The sequence below is a fragment of the Chelmon rostratus genome, chromosome 3 (genome assembly GCF_017976325.1).
Source record: "Chelmon rostratus isolate fCheRos1 chromosome 3, fCheRos1.pri, whole genome shotgun sequence".
Lineage (NCBI taxonomy): Eukaryota > Metazoa > Chordata > Actinopteri > Chaetodontiformes > Chaetodontidae > Chelmon > Chelmon rostratus.
The window spans coordinates 13,781,789-13,804,406 of NC_055660.1; the positions used below are offsets into that span (position 1 = coordinate 13,781,789).

Consider the following 22,618-nt stretch of genomic DNA (forward strand, 5'->3'; position numbering starts at 1 on the left):
TCATTGACGGTCCATGGTGCATGGCTAGTTCGCAGGCTAACATGACTTTGGCCCTAATGACATTCATTATGAGCTTAATTAGATGTACAGCAGGCCGCTGTGGCAGCAAAGACGAATGTTGATAATTAAATTCTGGGCAAAGGTTGACTGGAGTACATGCTACTTAGATTGAGTCTGCCCTTTCTCTGCAAGTGGGTTATGAGGCATAAAGAGACTGAGGATGACAGACAGAGAGATACAGAGTGTGAAAGTGACAAAATGTCAGACAGACTGGGTCAGATTGACAGAAATATACCGACATGCAGGAATAAAATGTTCTCTAACAGATAATGTAGTCGCCCTCAGTAATAACATTAGTCACTCCTTAATTCATACCAAAATCTGACTGGTAGTTTTTCTGTTGTGTGTTTTCAAAGTTTAAAATCTGACTTTATCATTTTAAGCCAGACCTTTCGGTGTATGTTAATGCTCGAACACACTGCTAAAACACACAACGGCATCCCTCCAAGTGTCATTATTCAAACCTGACCAGTTTGATAAAACAAACCATTTATACAATTTACCCATCAATACATATAAGTTAACAAGTTAGCCTAGCTGACATTGCAGGTACAAAGAAGCTTACAGCTGGCTAGCTTCCTAACTTGATAAATGAATGAAATACTTGCCACCATGGCTATTGTAGGCAAATATTTAAAAACTGATATGATTTGCCAGTTGGCTTTTTCTTTAAACTTAACTGTAACTTTTAAAGAAATTGTTTTGGGAGATGTGCTTATTCACTTTCTAGCCATGAGTTGGATAAAAAGATGAATAGCACTCTCATGTTTCTGCGGTAAATGTGAAGCTACTGCCAGCAGCTGATTATCTTAGCTTGGCATGAAGACTGGAAACAGAGAGAAACAACTAGCCTGGCTCTCCTCAGAGGTGATAAAATTCACCAACCAACAGGCGCACTGGTGTTTCAAGCAAGGTGGGCCGCCAACTGAATGACAACATGTATTTTTGGTGAAGAACAGGGGCCCAATGAGGATGGAAACAACAGACACAACCACTCGCTAGGCTAGCAGCCATGCAGCGACGGCCCGCCTGTGAAACAGTGTGTGTTTGTTTATTTAACCTCCTGTCTATTGTCACAAACGCTGCGTTCAAGTTTGTACTCATATTATACATCGTTAGAAAGCTACAATTCACATGACTCGCTTATGCAAACCATTACCGATAGATTACAACAGGAAGAATAATAAACGCCAACGGCAGACAAGTAACCGTTTTTAAAATTGACTTACCCATGGCGACTCTCATTGACCCACAGATGGATAATACTCCAACAAAACAGCCTGGTAACGTCGACAAAGGTCCAGACAGTACAAATAATCTGGTCCAAAACATAATACTCCACGGAAAGATGTTTTCCTTTTTCAAATTAGCAGACAATATGCTCGTCTTCCACTTTTCTTTCCTATTTTACCTGTTACAACTTCCGGAAACATATGCCAACCGGTATTACTCTGTGGATGCCATATGAAGCCTAGCAACCAGAGAAGCCAATAACAGTCTGAGTTGAACAGAAGGGCCTCCTTCACCTTTTTTTGTGTAGCCAATATAACCGATTTTGACTGACATTTCCAATAGCCAAAGAAATTCTGAACACACCGACATGCCTCTTCAGTCTGTTATTTACAGCTCCAGACACTTTAGAACAGTTTTATTTCATTTGTGTAATCTGTATGAAACATATAAAACATGTAATATAATAACAATAAAAACAATAACTATAATAATGACAAAACATGTTTTTACATGTGTTTGACTAATCCTTGGTGTCTCCAATGGTTGGTCGTCAATTTTCACTGTGGTGCTGCTGTCCAAACGTTGAATTATTCCTAAAACAGGATGTTACACCAACAGGATGGTACCAAGACTGTGAGGGTTCATCCTTTCATTGTTGTTATGTGGTGAAAATGGCATCAACTTACCAGGTATCACAACTTTGAAAATGTTATTTGCTTAGGATGTGACACTTGGAGCATTGTCAACATCAACAAACATTCTCTCTATCAGAGTATGCAGCGCATTTCCAATCACAGCTGCACTTAAAATTAATTACAATTGCTATAATTAGAATGTTTTATCGTGCTTGTATTTATCCTGTGTATTTGTGTTTTTTTTATTGTGCTTATCCTGTGTTATTTGTGTTTTACCCGCTCTGTAAAGTGTCCTTGAGTGCTTTGAAAGGCGCTTCCAAATAAAATGTATTATTATTATTATTATTATTAATATACAACACTAGGAAAATCAGTCTTAAAAGCTTAACCTAAACATGGAGATTATTTCTGACTGCAGAGAAAACCCCTTAACAACAACTCCAATCGGGCACATCAGTAAGCAATGTCCTTGAACAGGACCTGCAGCCTTGCATGCTCACTCAGCGTTAACTTGCTCTGCATGACAGCATCCGCTAAATGTAAGTGGAAAACATAACAGCGGGTTAGCAGCGATGGGCTCCTTTTAGTGCAACAAAAACAAAGCAGTGATAAAAGCAATCACAGAGCCTCATGCGGCATTAACATATGCAGAATGTATATGTAGCAAAATGTGATTGTGGTCATGAGGTACGGCTGCTTTCGGAGTGACATCACAAAGCACCACAATGTGTTTATTTCACTCCAGCTCTGCCAAGGTCACATCAGTGTCATTGTGCTTGTCAATCACTGGAAACTCACTCGCTCTTTAGAAATGAAAAAGGCAATAGATGTAATTGGAAACAGTAATATGTACATAAAGTTATTAGACAGACAGACTGGTTCATCAAGGACATGTCCTCTTTATCCATTTGTTTCCTGTACTTTCATTTGAAACAAAGTGTGTCTCTGTGTGTCACTTGTGTGTCTTAACATGAGTGTACTGGCTTGTGAAGCGTCTGTTGCTTACCTCGAGGTTTGCTTCGTCTGTTTCTAATGCTCTCAGACCACAAACATTAATACAATCTTTTTCTACACTTTTTGAATACCAACATTTGAGTGAGAGTGGATAACAGAGATGCACATCCACATCAGTGCCATGCAGTCTCATGGGATCAGATCATCACCAAATAATCCATTAACACCTGAAAAACCACCATTTACACCAACATGTGTCCAGGGAGCCCAGCTTTATGAAAGGGTAGAGAATTAACTGTTTTAGCTATTCCAAAAATAACTGCTGTTTTGGACTCTGGTCTAAAATAAATTTGATTTCTCCACAAACTAGCAATAAAATGTCTCTTCTAGGTATAAAACAGGCATTTTTTTAAAAATGTGCAAATTTGCTGTCATATCCAATCCATCACAGAGTCAACCAGCATATGTTCCTTCTGGATTTGTCATTTTTACCATCATGCTTATGCCTTAAAACAGAGCATAATACACACCTGAATACTCAATAGGATAAGTCTGGGCAAGTATCAGTCGCCTCTGGTGCGATAAGCAACTTTTAAAGATGCATAACTTTCACATTGCCTGGGAGAGGCTGTTAAAAGGGAATATGAGGGGAATAACTTTGCATTAGAGATGAGGAAAAAACTGTCCTGCCAGCAAAGGCAATACAATATTTGAATTTCCTGAGGCGAGTGTGAATGAAATGGAGACACATGGTTAAAATGTGAATGCACGGTGTGAGCGAGACAGAGCCATGGAGGATAGACTGAAGGGTCAAATTAGAAGTTCAGGATTTCCCTTGTAGCACCAAATCAACACTAAGTATCTGAAGTTGGTTGATAGGATTGATCAATCCTCAATGATTTTTTTTTTTTTTTGGAAAATTCTGATTTTTATTCCAGTTGTTCCAAACTCTTTTATCCAAAAAGAGAAATCAGAATCCACAGAGAACGAGGTGGACAAGTCAGTGCAATTGCTAATAAGGTTGCAACAAACAATTATTTTCATTATCTTGAGGGTGGAGAGTCTTTACAGAAGATATTCTACATGCAAAGTCCAATTACTCAGCTAATCCTTGATCTTTCAGCTGTGTCCCACGTCCTTCTTCACAGGTATCACCCATATTCAAGAACCTGCTGTCATGCAAAAGTGCAGAAATTCAGTTGTGTGATGACACCTGAGCAAGTTCCATACTCAGAAGAAGACTGTGGGATATGGTCGAAAGCTCCTGGAATACCAAATTGACCTTGCATTTAGAATGTTTAGCGCAGATTTTCATTGTTGATTAAATTGTTGAGTTTTTTGGTATTGCTGCTAATCAATCATTGACTCATTAGCAAAAAAATGTCCACCACAGTCCCTAATCCTAAATTGATATTGTCAGATTGCTTTATTTGTCACATCAACAGCCCAGAAACACAGTTTACGGTCATATAAAACAAAGAATAGCAACAAATTGTCATGGTTGAGTAGCTGGAACCTGCAAATGTTTGGTATTGTGCTTGATAAATTATGATGTCTTATTCCAGCTAAATCATGTGTTGTGAAACTGTATCTCAATCTGTGCACATGTACTCAGATTTGAGAATTTGAGTCTCTAAATGTATACCTCTACCAGGTATACCTCTTTAGAGGTACGTTTGACATTTACTAACTCCTGCCATCCACTGAGATCTGCAAATGTGTGAGTTGATGTGTAGCCTGAGGTTTTTTCTGCCCTGAGCTGAGGCTGACACTGCGTATACCAGGCTGTTTGATGCCCTGCTTCTTCAGTGTACTGCAGCTCAGAGCACCAACTCCCATTTAGAAAAAAACTCAAGCAAGCAAATTATAAAAATGTTATTATGCAAACAGATTAAATTTGTCATTATGAGATATTCTGGCAAATTAAAAAGTAGTCTACATCAGCAACCTGTGCTGACAGCACTAAGTTCAACTTGCATTGAATTAGCAAGAAGCAATATGATGAGAATATAAGTGATTGACCTCCTCAGGTCGACAATGTCGTAATCAATATTAAAATATGTTGTATATGACAAATCTCTGGTAAACTGCATGCTACAGACTTTTTATGGCCACAAGTACATCGAGCTCCGGTGCCATCACATCCCTTTTACTAAATCCAACACTGAATCTGTGATTATTAACCATTCTTCCATGCTGAAAACAGTTATTGTTGTTGTTAGCATGTTTGTTAGCCATCCCCTATCAATCCATGATGCCTTGGGTTGAGTCTGTCAGACAATCAGAGGCTGTGTTCCTGACTTGTCGACCAATCAGAGGCTGTGTTCCTGATTGTTGACCAATCAGAGGCTGTGTTTCTGACTTGGTATGCATGTGGAAGCTCTAATTTCAAACGCATTGTGCAATCGAGTAACATATAATTACAGAGGCCTATTAGTAGGCAACATTTTGATATTTTCTAAATCTGCAGGAGGCTGAAATTTTAGAGGAAGAAAAGTTAAGTTGAATATGAGAAATAAAAACATGGTGGTCACTCAGTACCTGTGGTGCCACTTGACTCTCATCATGCTCCACTCGGGAGAAGCTGAGTCACATGTAACTCCTTATAGGTAAATTCGGTATTACCGTTCCGGTTCAGTATTTGGCTTAATATCAAACCGCTTTGAAAATTGTTACATGGGCCCAACCTCACAAAACGTCTTCTTCACTTCCCTTGATTTCCACCCTGTCAGGCCTCAGTGTTGTAAACAGAAAGGTCAGAGATCAAGGTCACGTGCAGTTCCCATGGAAACTGATTGACAGGTCTCTTGACTTTTCCCTGCTGACTTCTGCTCTCCTTGATCATCAGCTGGACGTCCTCATCATCGAGGATACGGATGAGGTCGCCGTCAGGATCGCGGTAGTTCACGGCGATGTCGTCCACCTTGAAGACATTCCTGAAGAAAGACGAGGACAAGAACAGACTTCAACCTCGGGGTGAGTTCGGATGTTTTGAACAATGTGTTTGGCTTTTTTCTTATAATTATTTGAGTATAATAAAAGACAGCAGTCAGACTCTGGTTTTCACTAAAACAATTACCAACATAATTTCCAAAATGTCTAATGTCAAACAAGTCCACAAAGGAAATAAAAAGAGGTTTATGCTGCTTTGTGTAGCATTAGAACTTCAGTGAATAACCTGCTGTTAATGTGCTGTAATAAACAACCATTATATGTAACTTTAGCTTTTTGTCAACTTAGATACAGAAAAACATGAGAGACCAATTGAAATGCAGCGTTCATCATGTTTGAATATCTTTACAAACACATGAAAAGCAAATAAGACATGAGAGGACAAGCAGCAACAACCTCTTTGCATTTTGAAGAATTATTGGACGTACTTAGTCGTGCTCGTTTGAGATGGAGATTTGAAACTGAAATATCAGTTGTTCGTGGCAACTGCACCAACATGGCTACATGTAACAGCTTTTTTAACCTGGAGTGTGTGTGATTCAGATTCATACAGAGAGCAAATGCAAAGATCAACAGAAGCGGCTTTTTCATATTTGCTTAATCAAGCTGTCTAAGGCAACACTACATCAAGTGAAGGGTTATTATGTATTCATTTACCAAGACTCTTTCCTCTCACTTTAATTTCTTTCATTAGGTTTTGTATTTATCATCATCATTTTATCATTATTGTGTGTGGGTTCTTATTTAGACTGTTCTATGAGAATGAACATGTTTCTATATGTTTTGTTTATATGAAGTGGTTGTTTAATGCTGAAAGCCATGACGCTATTTAATGGCTGGATTATAAGCGAGCCCTGCACCATGCTTCCAGTGAAGGAAATGACTGGCCCCACAAGGCCTTTGTTGATATATTAAAATTTAATTAAAATTTTGCTCTGAAAATTATCGCCAAGAAAACATGTGTCAGACCAAAGGAAACGGGTAACGAGTGCAGATATGAAGTTTGACAACGGCAGCACCTTCTCTATAGTCACATTTTCTTGCATGAACAGACAGTTTGTGTTCAGGAATTAATAAGAGAGAGACACGGAAAAAACAGAAAGAGACACAGACACAGTTTATGAGGGGTTCTGCAGGAGTCCTGGAGGCACAACATGATGAATTTTACATCTCATGAAGGACATGCAAAAAGGTGCTCAGAGTGTCCTCCTGCCACCAGCAATCAGAGGACTTTTCAGATGGCATGCATTTCCAATCTGAGTAAACGTGCATCATACTGTACCGTTCACAATGATATCGGTCTGTTGTGATAATATGATAATGTGATAATAAAAATCTAATTGTGATAATGGCAATATTCCCCCTTGTTGCAGTAACGACGTCATACAGTTACACACAGCAACAGCAAGCATGGCTGAAAGCGAAAGTAACACTGCCACTGGCTCCACAGCGGAGGAGTTCGCTCCAAAAAGAACTTCAAAGATCAGATGCACAAAAAAAAAAGCTGTAAGATGTAAGAAGCCAAAGCTGTAACAACAAAAGGGGAGATACAACAAACTTATTTCACCACCTCGAGCACAAGCAGAGAGATGTCTGTGGAGATCCTCACTCATGCGGGTCATGGTCATCCACAGAGGGTCGAATCATGCTGGATTTGGTTGTAACTTGAAAACGTTTCACCTCTCATCCTCTCAGAAGTAACTGACCGGTGGGAGTCTCAGGTATTTCTGATGTTAGTGCTCCCATCTCACGAAGGGAGCCAAAAATCCCACAAGGATATCTCAACAGCTCTTGTGAGTTCTAAACCAAGCAGAATATCTACACTGGCTCAGCATGGCATCACCAAATCTTTGGCAAGATGTAGTCTGGACTTTGTCATATCATCAAGAATAGCATTATTGCAGAAAAACCCTGAAATATTGTGATTGTATTTTTGGGTCATATCGCCCACCAGCACTGATAGTCTCTCTCTGCCAACACTGAATACTGTGAGTGTGATGAAATGTCAAAATATAACATGTCAAAACACGTTAATGATAATCTTGCAAACTTAAAATCGCACAAGAAAGAAAATCAGTAATAATCACATGTGATGTGATGTGATGCTGCGTGACAGCTTATTACATCCACTGGTTTGTTCCATTTTATTATTTATTTCATTATCTTGTAGCTTAGCAACATTTTAAGTTGCTGCCCTCCTTCCTCACCAGCTTCCTCTTTCCTGGTTTACACAATGCACAATTACTCTCTTCTCTTTTCCTGTGTGCTATCTCCTCATAGCTTCACCACCACCACCCTCTCCTCCCCCGTTCTCTGCGCTCTCCCCCTCCCTTTATCAGTGCGAAGCCATATTAAAACTCAAGACCAGGGTCTCATCCATCCTACTCCAGGGCACAATACGCCTGAACACAGAAAAAACAATAATGAGCAGATAAGCAGAAGAAATGAACTGATTATGAATGGGGAGGGCTAATCACCACAGTGCTCACCTATCTAAATTACCAGATAATGAGAGATAGAGGGAGAGGGACAATGAAAGGGAAAAAGACAGAGAAAAGCAGATATGATGGCGTAATGAGCATATGCATCCAGTGATGGTGGTGCAGTAGAGGGGGACGGGGGGGAGTCGGAGGTCCCGCAGGAACTAATTTGACTAACTGTGATGATTGCCAACTGGCAATTTGCAGGTTTGCAGCGCACAGCGGCGAAATATGCTGCCCCTCAGGTCAGGCCAGTGAATTAATGGACTCATCCTCGTTTGAGCGAAAAGGTAAAGGTGACATCACAAAGGTCAGCAATCACCTTACATCATCAGTGCACATCCAGGAAGGAACTCTAGATCCGGGATTCTGCTCTGCTGTGCAAGGATTTGAGGACAAAACGCTTCAAATTGCGATTTAAATCACCGTCTTTTAAAGTCTAATTTATTAAAATGGCTTCACACTTCACACAAATGCTTTACAAAGCCGAGGTCAGAGATTCAACAGTTAGTGCTTTTTCACTGATGTAATTATGTGCCACAAAGAAAAGCAGGAAACGGGGGGAAAGGGTTTACATAAGATTGTTAATGTGATTACGATGTGCAGATGCAAAAATGCTTCGCAGCCTTCGCTTCAAGCCTCCATCAAATATGTCAGCTTCATGTTCCATTATCACGTTTTGCAGGAAGGTGTTGTAACTCACTCGCAGGTGTGAGGTTGCATACAATCACTGTCTCCTCCACAGCGAAACAACAGTCAGCTCTTAACACCCACAAAGCTGGTCCTCGTGTTTCTCTCAATCACTGTTTCCCACATGGGTGAAAATGAAATAAAAACATGACACAAAACACACTTTAAATGTCCAGCAAATCTCCCTAAAAACGGCTCCCGCGCTACTAAAGAAAGTGATATTAAAGGTCTACCTCATACGAGACAGTAGGTCCTTGTACGTCGGCTGGATAGTGAGGTTCTCTTGCACACACACATCTCTGTAAGAAGGAACACACAGTCATCCAAAGCAGATTTACAATCCATTTGAAAAATACCTTTTATTTCTGAGGGAAAGCAAAACAACATTCAAATTGTTACAGATTTCTACAATTTCCAATCTAAACCTCTAAATGCCTTTTAATGCTCGTTTGGACGAAACTGTGAAGTAGATCAATCCCGAAGTCTGGTGTCATCAAAACAGTCACACAACACAAAAAACATCTACCTGTATACTCGTCAATCCAAATGATTAATTATGTCACACACACACACACACTTCTGGACAAACCTGGTGTCGACTCCGTTGGGGGTGAGCAGGTAGCAGCGCAGGCAGCTGTATGTAAGGCCCTCGCCCTCGCCTTCTGCGTCACCCTCTGGGAGGGGCTTGATGATCTTCACGAAGGATTGCGGGAAAATACCAGTCTGATTGTTCACCGTGCCCTGAAGAGTCGACGAGAGGACAGGTGAGAAGAGGACGGAAGAGAAGAAGGATAAAGAGGCCACGAGAAATCCAGGATGAGTCCCCGAAGGAGGAGAGATGAGGGGCTGAGGTGATGATGAGACGGGTTGATGATTCAAAGACGGGAACACAAGAAAGCAGCATGGACGTGCATCTAGAGAGAGCTTTCCCAGACTAATTAGCCTGTTCATAATATCCTGCTGATGTTACAAGCACTCGACACAGCCATCCAGCCTTTTTACGGCACCCCTGGTGTCTGAGTGTGTGTGTGTGTGTGTGTGTGTGTGTGTGTTTGCATAAACACACACAAAAGGCACAAAGACAATATATTTAATGTTTGACCTCATCAGCGTCATTGATTTTTGTAAATGTCTGCTTATTCTTAATTTGATGCAGCAACAAAAGACTGGGAAAGTTGTGGACTGCTCCAAAAACACCTGTTTGGAACAGTCCACAGGTAAACAGGTGATAGGATCATGCTGCAAAAAGCCTGGCTCCTACATTTCCCATGATGCAACGACTAGTGTCTTTTTTCCTTAGAGAAGCCATGCCTAGAAAACTTGTGTCCAGTTTTTTAACACAGGCTGATAGAGCTTTGCATGCTGACATTACATGGGTGATGTCACTTAAATTCATTTCTCATACTTGTCCTCCAGAGCCACGTTAGACAATATTCACCTGTGTTTACAGGCGAGTAGTGCTCCTCATGACGTATTATGTAAAACCAGTGGACTTCCCCTTTAAGGCTCAGCAGATGTGCACACATGCTTTTTTCAGGTAAAACCTTCCCATGCTTTACTGCCTCATATGCGCTCAGTTCAGTCACTCTCTTTACTGTCGGCCACTGAGCACCATCAGTGCAAAAAGTCTGGCAGCTTCACCTGTGCAAGTCTGCAAAATGTGCACATATTCAAAGAAAGGGGGCAAGTAAAATGGTGCTACGCTCAAATTTAAAGCCCAAGCTTCGCAGCAATAATAAACTATATAATTAATAGTTGTTCAGTGTAAGAAAAGTCTAATAAACAACTTTATTCTCCCTTTTTCCATTTATAGCAGTGCAAAGGACAACCTGACTGATATATGTAGAAACAACAAACTATCTGGTAAGAGGCTGCAGCAGAGGGGCTATTTTCTCATTTCTACAGCTACCAGCTTGTCCTACACACAGGTCATCATTTTAATAAGGTCTGAATATTAAATTCCACCTTTAAGTCTTGTTTTTTTCTCTGGGAAACCCTGAAACTGCTCAGGTGTCCCTCCACTGGTGTGTTTGAAACGTTTACCTTGATGCACCAGTCTTGCCAGTTGGATTTGTCACGTTTTCCACCCACAGCCACTCTGTCCACTGACTAAATCAAAGGCACTCAGTCAACTTTTCACAAGTTGTAAGTGTTACATTAACCTCACCCAACCCCCCCCCCCCCCCATAACAAAACAAAAGGCTTGCTACTAGCGCGGCTGCAAAGTTGCCAAAAAAGAACAACAAGATAGTGTTTTGCAGTGTTGTGTAAGGTTATTATTGTCAGCCTTTTCTGTTCCGATTTTTTGGATCCCTCTAGAAAGCTAGGGGCAGGATAAGTGCATCGTCCTCCTCCTCCATGTTGATTCTCACTCTCTCCCACCACATCAGCATCCACCTCCTCCCTCTCTCTCTCTCTCCTACTCACCCACTCCCAGCTTCTCTCTCACGCTCATATCTCAACACCTTACACATTTGTGTTTCCCGACCTTGTTTCAAGTGCTCTCTGTGACAAAGCAGAATTTCTGTGACAACTGTTCGCCGGCACCAAAGTTCCAGTGTTGCATTTTTATGTTGAGCGGCTAATTAAAATGTCCCACATCCCGTTTTTGGACGACTTACACGTGACACTTGCAGTGTGTAATCAGGACATTTTGTTCATTAAGTAATTGTTCCTCTGAAGGAAACTGGGGCAGGGCACCTCCAATCACACTGGCGGAGATGTTTTATGGTCACTGTGCTCTGCATCTGCGATGTGAGGTTGATATTTTAGGAGTATTATACTCTGTAATTAACTTTTTGACTGCTGCAACTCGTGAAGGGACTGTTTTGTGCATTTAAAACATTTGCCAAGGTAAAGATCATAAAGCTACACTCCATGGCCAAAGGTATGTGGACACTCCAACAAAGTGTGATATTTTTGATTACATCATCCAAACCACTGACATTCATGTGTTGCTTAGACAGCCTCCACTCTTGTGGGAGGGGTCTGCAGTTTTGCCCACATTAAGCCACAGGAGCAACAGTGAGGTCGGGTACTGGTGCTGAATGATCAGGCCTGGTTCATACGCTTTGGATGGGGTTCAGGTCAGGTCTTCCACACCAAACTGGGAAGATTATTTCTTTCTAACCATCCATAACCTCACCAAATGCATGTCAGTGTCGCACTGCATGAAGGCGGTCCGTGCAGCCTGTTGCAGACATGGGTACATACATTTTACATCATACAGACCCTCGTGGATGCAGAAATTATAAATCTTTGTCCAAACATTTTTTGGAAGAGAAGCGGTCCTGTAATTCATTCTGGTGGTAACAAAATCTCCCCCAATCTACTCGTTTATCTTTTCATTCAGTCTTTATTACTTAATCCTGCCACTTTTCACCTTTCTGCCTCTGTCCATCTCTCTCGTTCATCTCTGCCTCGCTCCTCTTTTTCTCTCCCTCCATCTTTCTTTGTTTCCCCTCTCTCCTTCCCCATAATTTTCACTTTCGATCTGTTGCCATCACCCTCCTCTTTGGTTCTTTCTCCTCAGTCCTTCCCTCCATCGTCCTAATCAAGATGCCTCCTTCTCTCTTTCTCACTTTTTGGCTTATGTCTCCTCTCCCCCTCCACCTCCTCTATATCTTTCCCATCTCTCCCTCACTCTCATCTGTCTTTCTCTGCCTTTCACTCTCCCACTCTTTCCCTCCCTTTCTCCTGCTCTGAATCTCTCTCTCTCTCCCTCTCTCTCTTTCTCTCCCCCTCCCTCTCCCACTCTCCCACTCTCTCTCCGTTCTTACCTCCAGCCAGTCGGCGTTGACTCGTTGCAGCAGGAAGATCACCTCTCCCCTCTTCAGGTTCAACTCCGCCTTGCCGTTGCCGCGAAAGTCAAACATCGCCTGGGACACAAACGCAAACACACACACAGAAAAAAGACCGCACACACGTATACACACACACACACACACATACACACACTCAAGTTAGTAAAAGGAGAGAGGAACGAGAGAGGAGAGAGACGGACACACTAAACACAAAGAGAGAAGAGACGGTGAGAGCGGACAGGTAAGACTTCACGCACTTTTTGCTGCTGGATTATTTCAGTTTGACAAAGTTTAAAGTTTGGAGTGTGTGTGTGTGTGTGTGTGTGTGTGTGTGTGTGTGTTATTGAGAGACAGAGTGAAAGGATGCGGAGAAGACAAGAATTCATCTACTTGAAGAAGTAAGAATTTTGCGAGGAAGTGAGAGATTTGATACGAAAAGAAGTGAAACCCTGAGGTGTGTGTGTGTGTGTATGAGAGAGAGAGAGAGAGAGAGAGAGTGAGAAACAGAGAGCGAAAGAAAGAGAGGGAATGAGAGAGAATGCTAGGGATGCTAGAGAAGGGTCATTTCATGTGTTGAGTTAAACAGCTGTTCTGTGTATCTTTGGAGCAGATACCACACTCGCTAGCAATGTGTAATATTTAATAATATTGGTGAATCTATTGTAAGTCTCTGAAAGTGTGTGTGTGTGTGTGTGTGTGTGTGTGTGTGTGTGTGTGTGTGTGTGTGTGTGTTAGGGCTTGTCATCATTAATAAATATGCAAGTTATTTGATGAAATGTCAATGTCACATGTTTTGACAGTCCAAAACTCAAAGATGTTGTATTTATAAAGATTTTAAAAAAAACAGAGAAAAGCAGCAAATCTCACATTTTTGAAGCTGTATCCGTCAAATTGTAAGCATTTTTGCTCGATTAATGATTTACATGATAAGTTATTGAAACTGCTGATCACGCTTGACTAATCGATTAACTGACGAACCATTTCAGCACTACATTCATGTATGCAGCACTACTAAAATACGACTATTTTTACATCAGTACGAGTGTGTGAAAGTGTGTGTTTGTGTATGTGTGTGTGTGTGCGTGTGTGTGTGAGTGAGTGGATGTCTGTGGGCGATGGAGTAGAAAGCTTATGAGGAGTTTACAAAAGTGATACAGCCTGAGGAGATGCCACGCTGCAATGCAAGGGTGTGTGTGTGGGTGTGTGTGTGTGAGTGGGGGGGCAGGATGCTCGAGCATCCTGGTTAGCATCAGTGCGTCTGGAATAAAAAGCCTGCCAGAGCTGAATTTGCATTTAAAGTAGAGCTCAGTAGAGTCACTACCGATGCTTTAAACCTATTTCTGTCCTTCTGTCGAGACTCCTCGAACAGACAGGTGATAAAGTAGCCTATTACACACACAGACACACACACACAAACACACACATGCAACAAGGTTCTTCTCACTGTAATAGTACTTGTACTGTGTAATGACAACAAGTCCAATCTGATGTGCACATGTACATCCAAACCAAACATATCTGCACACACAAGCAGCTCCGCACATACAAGAGCTGTGTTATCAATATCAACATAGGAAGAAAGAAAGAAAGAAAGAAAAAAAGGAAAGAAAGAAAGACAGACAGAAAGAGAGAAAGACAGAAAGAGAGAAAAAAGAAAGAAAGAAAGACAGAGAGAGAGAAAAAAGGAAAGAAGTAAAGAAAGAGAAAAAAGACAGATGGAACGACAGAAGGAAAGAAAGAAAGAAAGAAAGAAAGAAAGAAAGAAAGAAAGAAAGAAAGAAAGAAAGAAAGAAAGAAAGAAAGAAAGAAAGAAAGAAAGAAAGAAAGAAAGAGAGAAAGAAAGAAAGAAAGAAATAAAGAAAGAAAGAAAGAAAGATTAACCGCAGTATGAGAGCAATCAGCAGAGACGGTGAAACTAATGAGAGACGCAGAATCAGAGGAGGTACAATGAGACCAAAAAAGAATGCAGAGTGGTTAAAGCAGTGGGAGGGAGGTGAAGAAGAGGAGGAGGAAGAGGAGGAAGAGGAGGAGGAGGAGACGAGAAAAGTGAAAGTTAAACAGAGGTGCAGGGCTGCAGAGTGCTGATAGGTCGCCGCTGTTTTCATGTGGTTGTTTCAGAGTGAACCAGAGTGAATGTCCTCACAGGACAGTGAGTGACTGAATGAATTTTCAATGAGAAAGCTCTGATAAATGCAGCCGACTGTAAACTGCCTGCCCAGCACTAAATTATGGGAGACAGGGTTGATACAGACAGACACACAAATCAAAATAAATGTAGCTCCATGTCTGCCTGATGTGTAAGTAGGCAACTGTCCGCTAACAAGTTGGCTATAGTAAGTTTATAACTTGATAATATGTCAGTGTTGTGTTTGCCGCTTCTTGCACTGCCCCCCAGTGGCCAAAAAAACAAATGCAGGTTTCAGACTTCAGTCCTGGTCGATGTCATTTCTCACACCTGCACCTTTCAGTCTGATAAATTGAAATCTGGTTCCCCTTCCCCTTTGGTGCAATTTGTTTGTGCAGGTGTGAACACAAGGGCGAACCAAAACTATGAGACTCCTCAGAGGAGGTGGTCTCGGTCTGGTCTCAAACGAACTCTGAAGGGGTTTGTTTGTGCCGGTGCAAGTTGGAGTGAAGCAGCTCCTGTAGCCTGGTGTGCTTTTCATAGTGGGATGCATATGAGCTAATCTGAGAGTTGCTAGAAACTAGCCGGAGAATGAATGGAGGTCGGACAGCAGCTAGAGTTCCTCAGCAGAATACTCAGCATCAGCTCTTTGTCTTTCCCATCAGATCCAGAACCTGCATGCATCCTTTCCTTCGTACATGGGTACGCAATTTGAATCCTGCATGGGTAAGGCAGACTCAGCGTCTATTTCTGCACTGAGAGACAATTCCTGAATGGAAATCTATTGAATTGCTATTGCTGAAAAATCCTACAGACAGACAGCATCAAAACTGCGTTTGACATGTTGAAAATCTTAAGGGTTGCGCCTTTAAACTACATGTTCAAGTGCATATATGCCTGTGTGTGCAGGGAGTGTATGCGTGAGTGTGCGTGAGTGTGCGTGTGTGTGCATGTGTGTGTATATGTGCGTCTACAGAAAAAATGAGACAGAGGCTGATGGCAGATTAATGAAGCTGGGGAGTGAGGGAGCTGGCTGGATTAACAATCCACTGAGATTATCCTGACCCTGAGGACACACACACACACACACACACACACATACACACAAACGCCAGTGCACACACACACACACACACTCACCCTCTGAATTCAGGGCTGCTATTTTTAATGCATTATTCCAGCTGCTGTTTTATTGTCGTGTTGACCTGCCGCTCGCTGTAATTTATAGATGATGTGAAAATGTGTTGGGGGCGATAAGATACTATCTCCAACACTAACGCCAAATATGATGTGACAAAGCAATTCCCCCTCTCCCTATACCTCCTTTCATCTCTCCCTCTCCTCACCATCATTGTTTCACCTCTTTATCCTTTAACTTGTCGTTTTTCGTTTGTGTCTATTTCAGTCGGTTTCTTTCATCCAATTCGTTATTTTTTCCCTCTCCCTCTCTTTGTCTCTTCTAACAATTTAGCCAACGAATCAAGAGGTTGACTTGATGAGCAAACTACAACAACTCTGCTGTGAGCAATACAGTGATTGATAGTACGAGTGTATGCTATTTAAAAAGCTGTATAAAAAAAATACTCTTTTTCAGCATCTGGCCATCGAAAATAAACTTAAATAAAAGGTTAAAAAGAGTAACATGGGGGGAAAAAAATCAAAGCCACAAATTTTTGGACAAACCTTTAACAATTTCTCACACTGCAAAAAAACCTTACAATTTGCTTTGGTGTGTTAACTTAAACAGACAGAAACACACACGACAGGTAAAAACACACACATAAAGCAGTGCTAGACGGTTTCTGATTGCAACAGGAGTGTATATTGTCTTGTTTCTCCCTAATGAATCAGTACAGAGTGACACTTCCAGTTGACACAGAGGACTTGGTAGATCTTGTACATGTACAAGAAGTTAAATGGAAAGAAACATGCAGATATAAGACTTGCTAGTTCTGTAAGTCGACTTACAACAACCTCCACAGCTGCATCAGTTCCCATTTTTCAGTCCTGCATTTTATGGATGTAGCTCCAATTTCAATCCCGCCTACAAAGCACTGATTGGTGGACTCTTTTATCAGCCAGGAAAACAGCCATTAATGAGCACAATACCAGACCTGTTGGATTTAACTAAAGGCCCTGCAAACCAAAGTGTTTTTAGTCATTTACTGTGAATTACATTTACCTGATAACTTCAGCTAATAAGAAGATGCCAATCACAAAGTCAGTCCACCCCCATACAGACACGAGAAGTGGTATAATCAGTCGAAATAAGTGATGTCACCTGTGTGGGTGTACCATAGGTGTGCAGAGCCTTTAAAACTTTAAGACGTGGGCCGCAATTATGAAACCAGGCTGTCATAATCTGGCCAGATGTCAAAGATCTGTTGGTACGATATGTTTGCCGAACTAACAAACATGCAATTCTCAGGCACTGCCCTTTTAATGCAGCCATATTGCGTCCTCGCCAGTCTGTCTAGTGTGAAACACAATGGCCTCCTTGATGACATTTTCATCACTTGACCAGCCATGCTCTCCTCTCACTAAATATACACTCTAATCTTTCCAGAGCAGGTATACTGTGTTGGTGTCCCTACTGTGCCCAGTAAAGGATCAGCCTCTAAATCTAGCCACACAACCCTTGGGTTCAGCCAGCCCCGGCAGCAATCATTCGGTACAATTAGACTCGCGCCGACCCCGCCTTAATGAGCTTGTTAAACCCTCAGCTCGTTAGTCTGGCAATAGGGAGGTGGAGATGAGAATTGGGTTTTTTTTTTCCTCTCCCTGACGTTTAATGAAAGTGTATTTTTTCAAGTAGATGGCCCACTTCGTAGATGGCCTGGAGTGAAGGATCACAGGAGGATATGCTTGACTATCCACATAAGAATGAGCACAGGTCGCACAGGATGTGAGTGTGTGTGTATCCATGCAGGTCGGTCACTTCAGCTTCTCAGCAGTCACACACACAAAGTACAGTATGCACTTGGGTGTTAGCGATTCATGCATTTATCTAAAATATGTAATATCTTGGTATTCCATACTGTAATTAAGTTTAGGTTTAGGAAAGGTGGAAACAACTAGTTTTTTGGCTGCTAGGTGTCAGAAGAAAGAAGCCTTAAAATGCAGACACTCATAAGGTTCTTATATGGCTAACATGTTGGCAAGCAATTGTGTTTCCAAACATTTAGCAAACATGGAGCAGGATTAGCATTCATTTGAGGTCATATTTCTGGTGACCTGATGGCCATAAGTCCAACATTTACTCTTCTTTTGGCTCTGGTTTGGTCCCCACCAGCTCCCGCCCGAGAAAATAATATCCAAGTTAGCTTAGCTGCCAAATGGTCCGCCAGCTAGTCTCTATCTTCGTGTGTGCCTGAAAGGCAGCGTACAGTGGTTCTACCCAGAGCTATTCTGCAGAAGGCTTCCTGCTGCTGCTGGATACGAGGCTAATGGGAGCGGTGAGAGTGCACCAAACAATTAATTTGCTGTGAGACCAAAATAGTGAGTTATCACTCGCTAAAAACCTCAGTAGTGCTGCAGGGTTAAGATATAATTCTCTGCAGTTTCATCACTCTGACTCACCTTTTATATTAGACAAAGTCATTTGATATTTTGTAAATATAAAAAAGAGAGCAGTGAGATAGTTAAAGGTTGTGTAAACCCAGCTTACTGGAAGAAACACACAGACAGACGGTAAACTGGCTAAAAGCAATGTAAAGTTACTGCATCACAATCGTTCACATCCAAATGCACCAATGAACCTTACAGTTCATAATACAGGTAAAGGTGAACATCTGTGTTGCATGGTCATATTACTTCCTGGTGAAGATCAGTACAAAGCACACCTGCATATCAGCGTTTCTGGCTCGGGTCAGTCTTCTGCTCTAATGGCTCTCACTGCAATGGAAGACTGGCTGAGCTGAGGTCGATTAGGACCTGTTTGATTTTCAATTTCCTAATTTTATGAGGTTTTTCTTGCAAGTTTGCCATTTTTCCATCTCTTCACCTCTCTGTCTCTTTTCTCACCTTTATCCTTTCCTGCTTGTTTATCTGTCACTCCCCAATTTTGCCACATCAGACAAAGCAACCCTTCAGATGCTGCATCGTTAAAATCATGCGAACCGAGAGCAGCCTGTCCCATTGACCTTGTTTGAAGCTCATAGTGCCGCAGCCAACAGCAATTACTCATCATGTTGTTTGGGGCTAAGCCTGAGCTAACACTACGTGAAGTGGAATGAAGTGTTGTAGCGTAAACGCTAACGCTTGCACCAGCTCTACTGTGACAAATGCCTGCGTTGTCCTCTTATCCATCAGGCTCAGACCAGCCATTGATCATTGTTTGGACGAGGTTTAACAGCCACTTCCCTGCACTGAGAAAACACACGGCAGGACACACACAAAAGCACGCAAACACACAGAGGAGCACTCATTTTTCTCAGAGAGAAAAAAAGAGAGCTAAAATAAATGTTGAGTAGGCTGGCTGCTTCGTGAGTAGAGTACACCAATGTTATACTTCTGTGTGGGAGAGAGGGGAGGCAGAGAGAGAGAGAGAGGGAGAGAGGCAGAGGCAGAGAGAGAGAGAGTAAAATGGAGTTGTTGCTCTTAGTTTGCCAATAAAACACCACTGGAGTGTCCAGAGAGATACAGTACAGTGTGTGTTCATTTGTGTGTGTGTGTGCATACGTGTGTGTGTGTGTGTGTGTCTGTGTGTCTGTGTGTGTGCGCGCATGTCTGTGTAACAGAGCTGTACCTTTTTCTGTGTTATGCAAGGTTAGGTAAAGTTAAACCCTGAAGCACACGCGGGTTCAAGAGCTGCAGAAACACACACACTTCACCTGCAGACACGCATAGGCTATATACAGTATAAACGTAGCCATTTATACAAAAGTGCATCAAACACACAGACATTCACACTGAAAGAAAATCTTAAGCTTGTGGAGTCATGTGTGTTTATAGCTGTATCCTAAAAACACTATTTTCCCAGGACAATTAAAAAAAAAAAAGTGAATGTCACTATTTTCTATGTACTCAATTTAACTACTTTTGCTAATGATGATATGTTACAGTAAAAAAGCCGAACAAGGAGTAGGGGCTGCAAATTAGCCTTGGCTAGAAATCCTATATGGAATACATCATGTTATTGAGACCTGTTGCAGTGTTTTTAGCATTGTCCCTGACAAATAAAGTAATAAAGTAATAAAACTAAGGCAGCAAATTCTCACATTTTGATCATTTTGCTTGCAAAATGACAAATGTTTGATAAATTATTTTTTGTTGTTTGTATTTTTGCGGCTCTAATATGAATATTACAACCAGTCTCCAACAGAAACCTTCTACGTTCAATATTTCATAGAAATGAATAAAAGAACGAACGAAGGACAAACGCTGCATTACAATAAAAAGTTTCATTTGTTAGTTTTCATTTCTGAAAATAGGTGACATGAGGTGATTTGCATGGGAAAGAGTCTGAAATACTCTCACTGCACTGCCAGATCTATGACTTATTTTAAAACAACAAAGTATTTTGCGTATATCCAAATCTGCAGCATGGAAGAGACAGCATCAGTGTGTGTACATTTTGACTTAACTGAAGCTTAATCAGGGACCCAAACAAGGGCTGAGCCAGTATAGTATGCAAGAATACAGTAGATATGAGGGTCTTCTTGATCACATGTAGATTTTCCTAATAAGGAGGACTCTTTCAGCGCTGTAGCTGCACCAAATAAATCAAAAGAATGTGTGGGCACCTTCCTCTAAAATTGTCTCAACTTGTTTAATGAAAATTAAACTTTGAAAGGGCTGAATTAGCGCATATTAATAATAATAACCCATAAAAATTCCATATATTTTTACACACCACAGTGCATACATACAGGTAAAGTAATGGCCGTCATCCATTAGTCTGTACTATAAACACTATTACTCCTACACAAACACCATTAGACACAGTTACTACAAAGCACTATTGGTTTACTTGAAAATAGACATTTATAATGGTTGTAATCAAGCGTGTGCATGTGTGTGCTCTTGTACTTCTACCTTTGTGAGGACCAGTTTGAGTTTTAGACCTCAATGGTGAGGACATTTTTGGAGGGTGATGTAATTTTGGCGGCTCCTCGCTTCTTCAAAGAGCTGTTTGAATTTAGACTTTGTTTAGGATCACGGTCAGGTGAGGTCAGGGTGAGGGTTGGGGTTAGGCATTTAGCTGTGATGGTTAAAGTTAGTGTCGGGGTAAGGGAATGCTTTTGTCTATCAGGGTCCTCAAAAGAACAGAAGTACAAACGTGTGTGTATGTGTGTTTAAAGGCGAGTCTGGATTGTGTTGATCGTACAAGGAATAAAAGCCATTTTGTGCCTTCTTGGCGAGTTAAATTGGTGGGTCATTACCACTTTAACCTCTGACCTCCCTGCATTCCCCTCCTGCCCACCTGAACAACACAACTATACAAACACTCCACCCTCTGGAGAAAACGACCACAGAATATAAACACTGTTTGTCTCCCCTTCTTTACGGTGTCGGAGCAGAGGGTGTGAGCAGAATAAAAATGAGAGGATGCGAAGGAGAGGAAGAGGAGGGGGCGAGAGGGATGAGAGACGGTCGCAACCTTGAAAAGACACAAGGAAGCAATGGTGAACTTAGGGGTTATTGATCTATCACATCAGTCCATATGTTTATGTTATGTATGCTGTTTTTTGAAGTGTGTGTTTTTACATGTCTCTTTTGTGAGTCTCACAATGTAATGTAGTGCCATGGACAGAACTGTGGTTGTGTGTGTGTGTGTATATCATGAGATACACTCACGCCAAGGGTGCTGACAGGATCACATGGTATTTCGTAGGGTGATGAAGTGCATTCTGCGTGGTTGTTTGACTAAAAAGTTGTTACTCTGTGGGTGGCCATGGAGATTGTAACCAAAGCAACAACAACAAAAAAGAAACGTTACTCCACATACCTCGGCCCTGGGGGAGGAGAAGAGGTCCATCTTTGGTTTGACTGTCTTTCTAAAAGACAAAGACAGACAGAGATAAGGCAGCAGATCATGTCATCTCCCACAGGCTGAAAATTTGAACTTTCATACTAATTAGCAAATGCTAGCATGATAACATGCTAAACGAGAATGGTGAACATGGCAAACATACTGCTAAACATTGCATGTTAGCGTTATCACTGAGCGCATTTCAGCATTATGACATTAGCGTGTAGCACTGCTGTGCGTCCTGTCCAGCCCAAGAGAGCCACTGGCATGGCTGTAGAGTCTTGTTAAAACAACCCAAAAAACCCCACATCATCTGCAAACATTTCATAAAGATAAGTGCAGCGGTGTCCTCGCCACTACATCTACATTCAAGAATACTGAACTCTTGTCAATGTTATTTTTCTTATGGAGGAACAAAATAATGTACAAATGGACAAAACTTTACAACCATTTTGTAAAGACAATGGAAAATACAACATGATGCAAGAAAATATGGCCGGTAAGAAACTAAAAGTGTGGAATTAACTGTAAAATATTAGAACTATGCGTCTCTTTTCTAGGACTGAGAGAATCAAAAATGTGGCAACATTCAAAAGAGGAAATTTCACAGTTCCTCACACACACACAAACTGATCACACGTCCACATAAATGAAGGTCAAATGCAGGAACAGAGGAAGTAATGATAGTCTACCTTTGCATCATTTCCTGTTGA

At 41.4% G+C, this 22,618-nt stretch overlaps 1 protein-coding gene across 1 annotated transcript in view; it reads right to left on the reverse strand.

Annotated features, from left to right (window-relative positions):
• Positions 1–1,702: 1,702 nt before the first annotated feature.
• ncf4 (neutrophil cytosolic factor 4) overlaps positions 1,703–22,618 on the reverse strand; it is a 32,654-nt gene continuing 11,738 nt past the window's right edge. The window contains exons 6-10 of the mRNA XM_041934177.1: positions 21,882–21,930; positions 12,784–12,882; positions 9,594–9,745; positions 9,238–9,303; positions 1,703–5,818 (exon numbers count right to left, since the gene is read on the reverse strand). Of these exons, the coding sequence (XP_041790111.1) occupies positions 5,611–5,818; positions 9,238–9,303; positions 9,594–9,745; positions 12,784–12,882; positions 21,882–21,930 (574 nt within the window). The 3' untranslated portion in view covers positions 1,703–5,610. The remainder of the gene's footprint in view (positions 5,819–9,237; positions 9,304–9,593; positions 9,746–12,783; positions 12,883–21,881; positions 21,931–22,618) is intronic.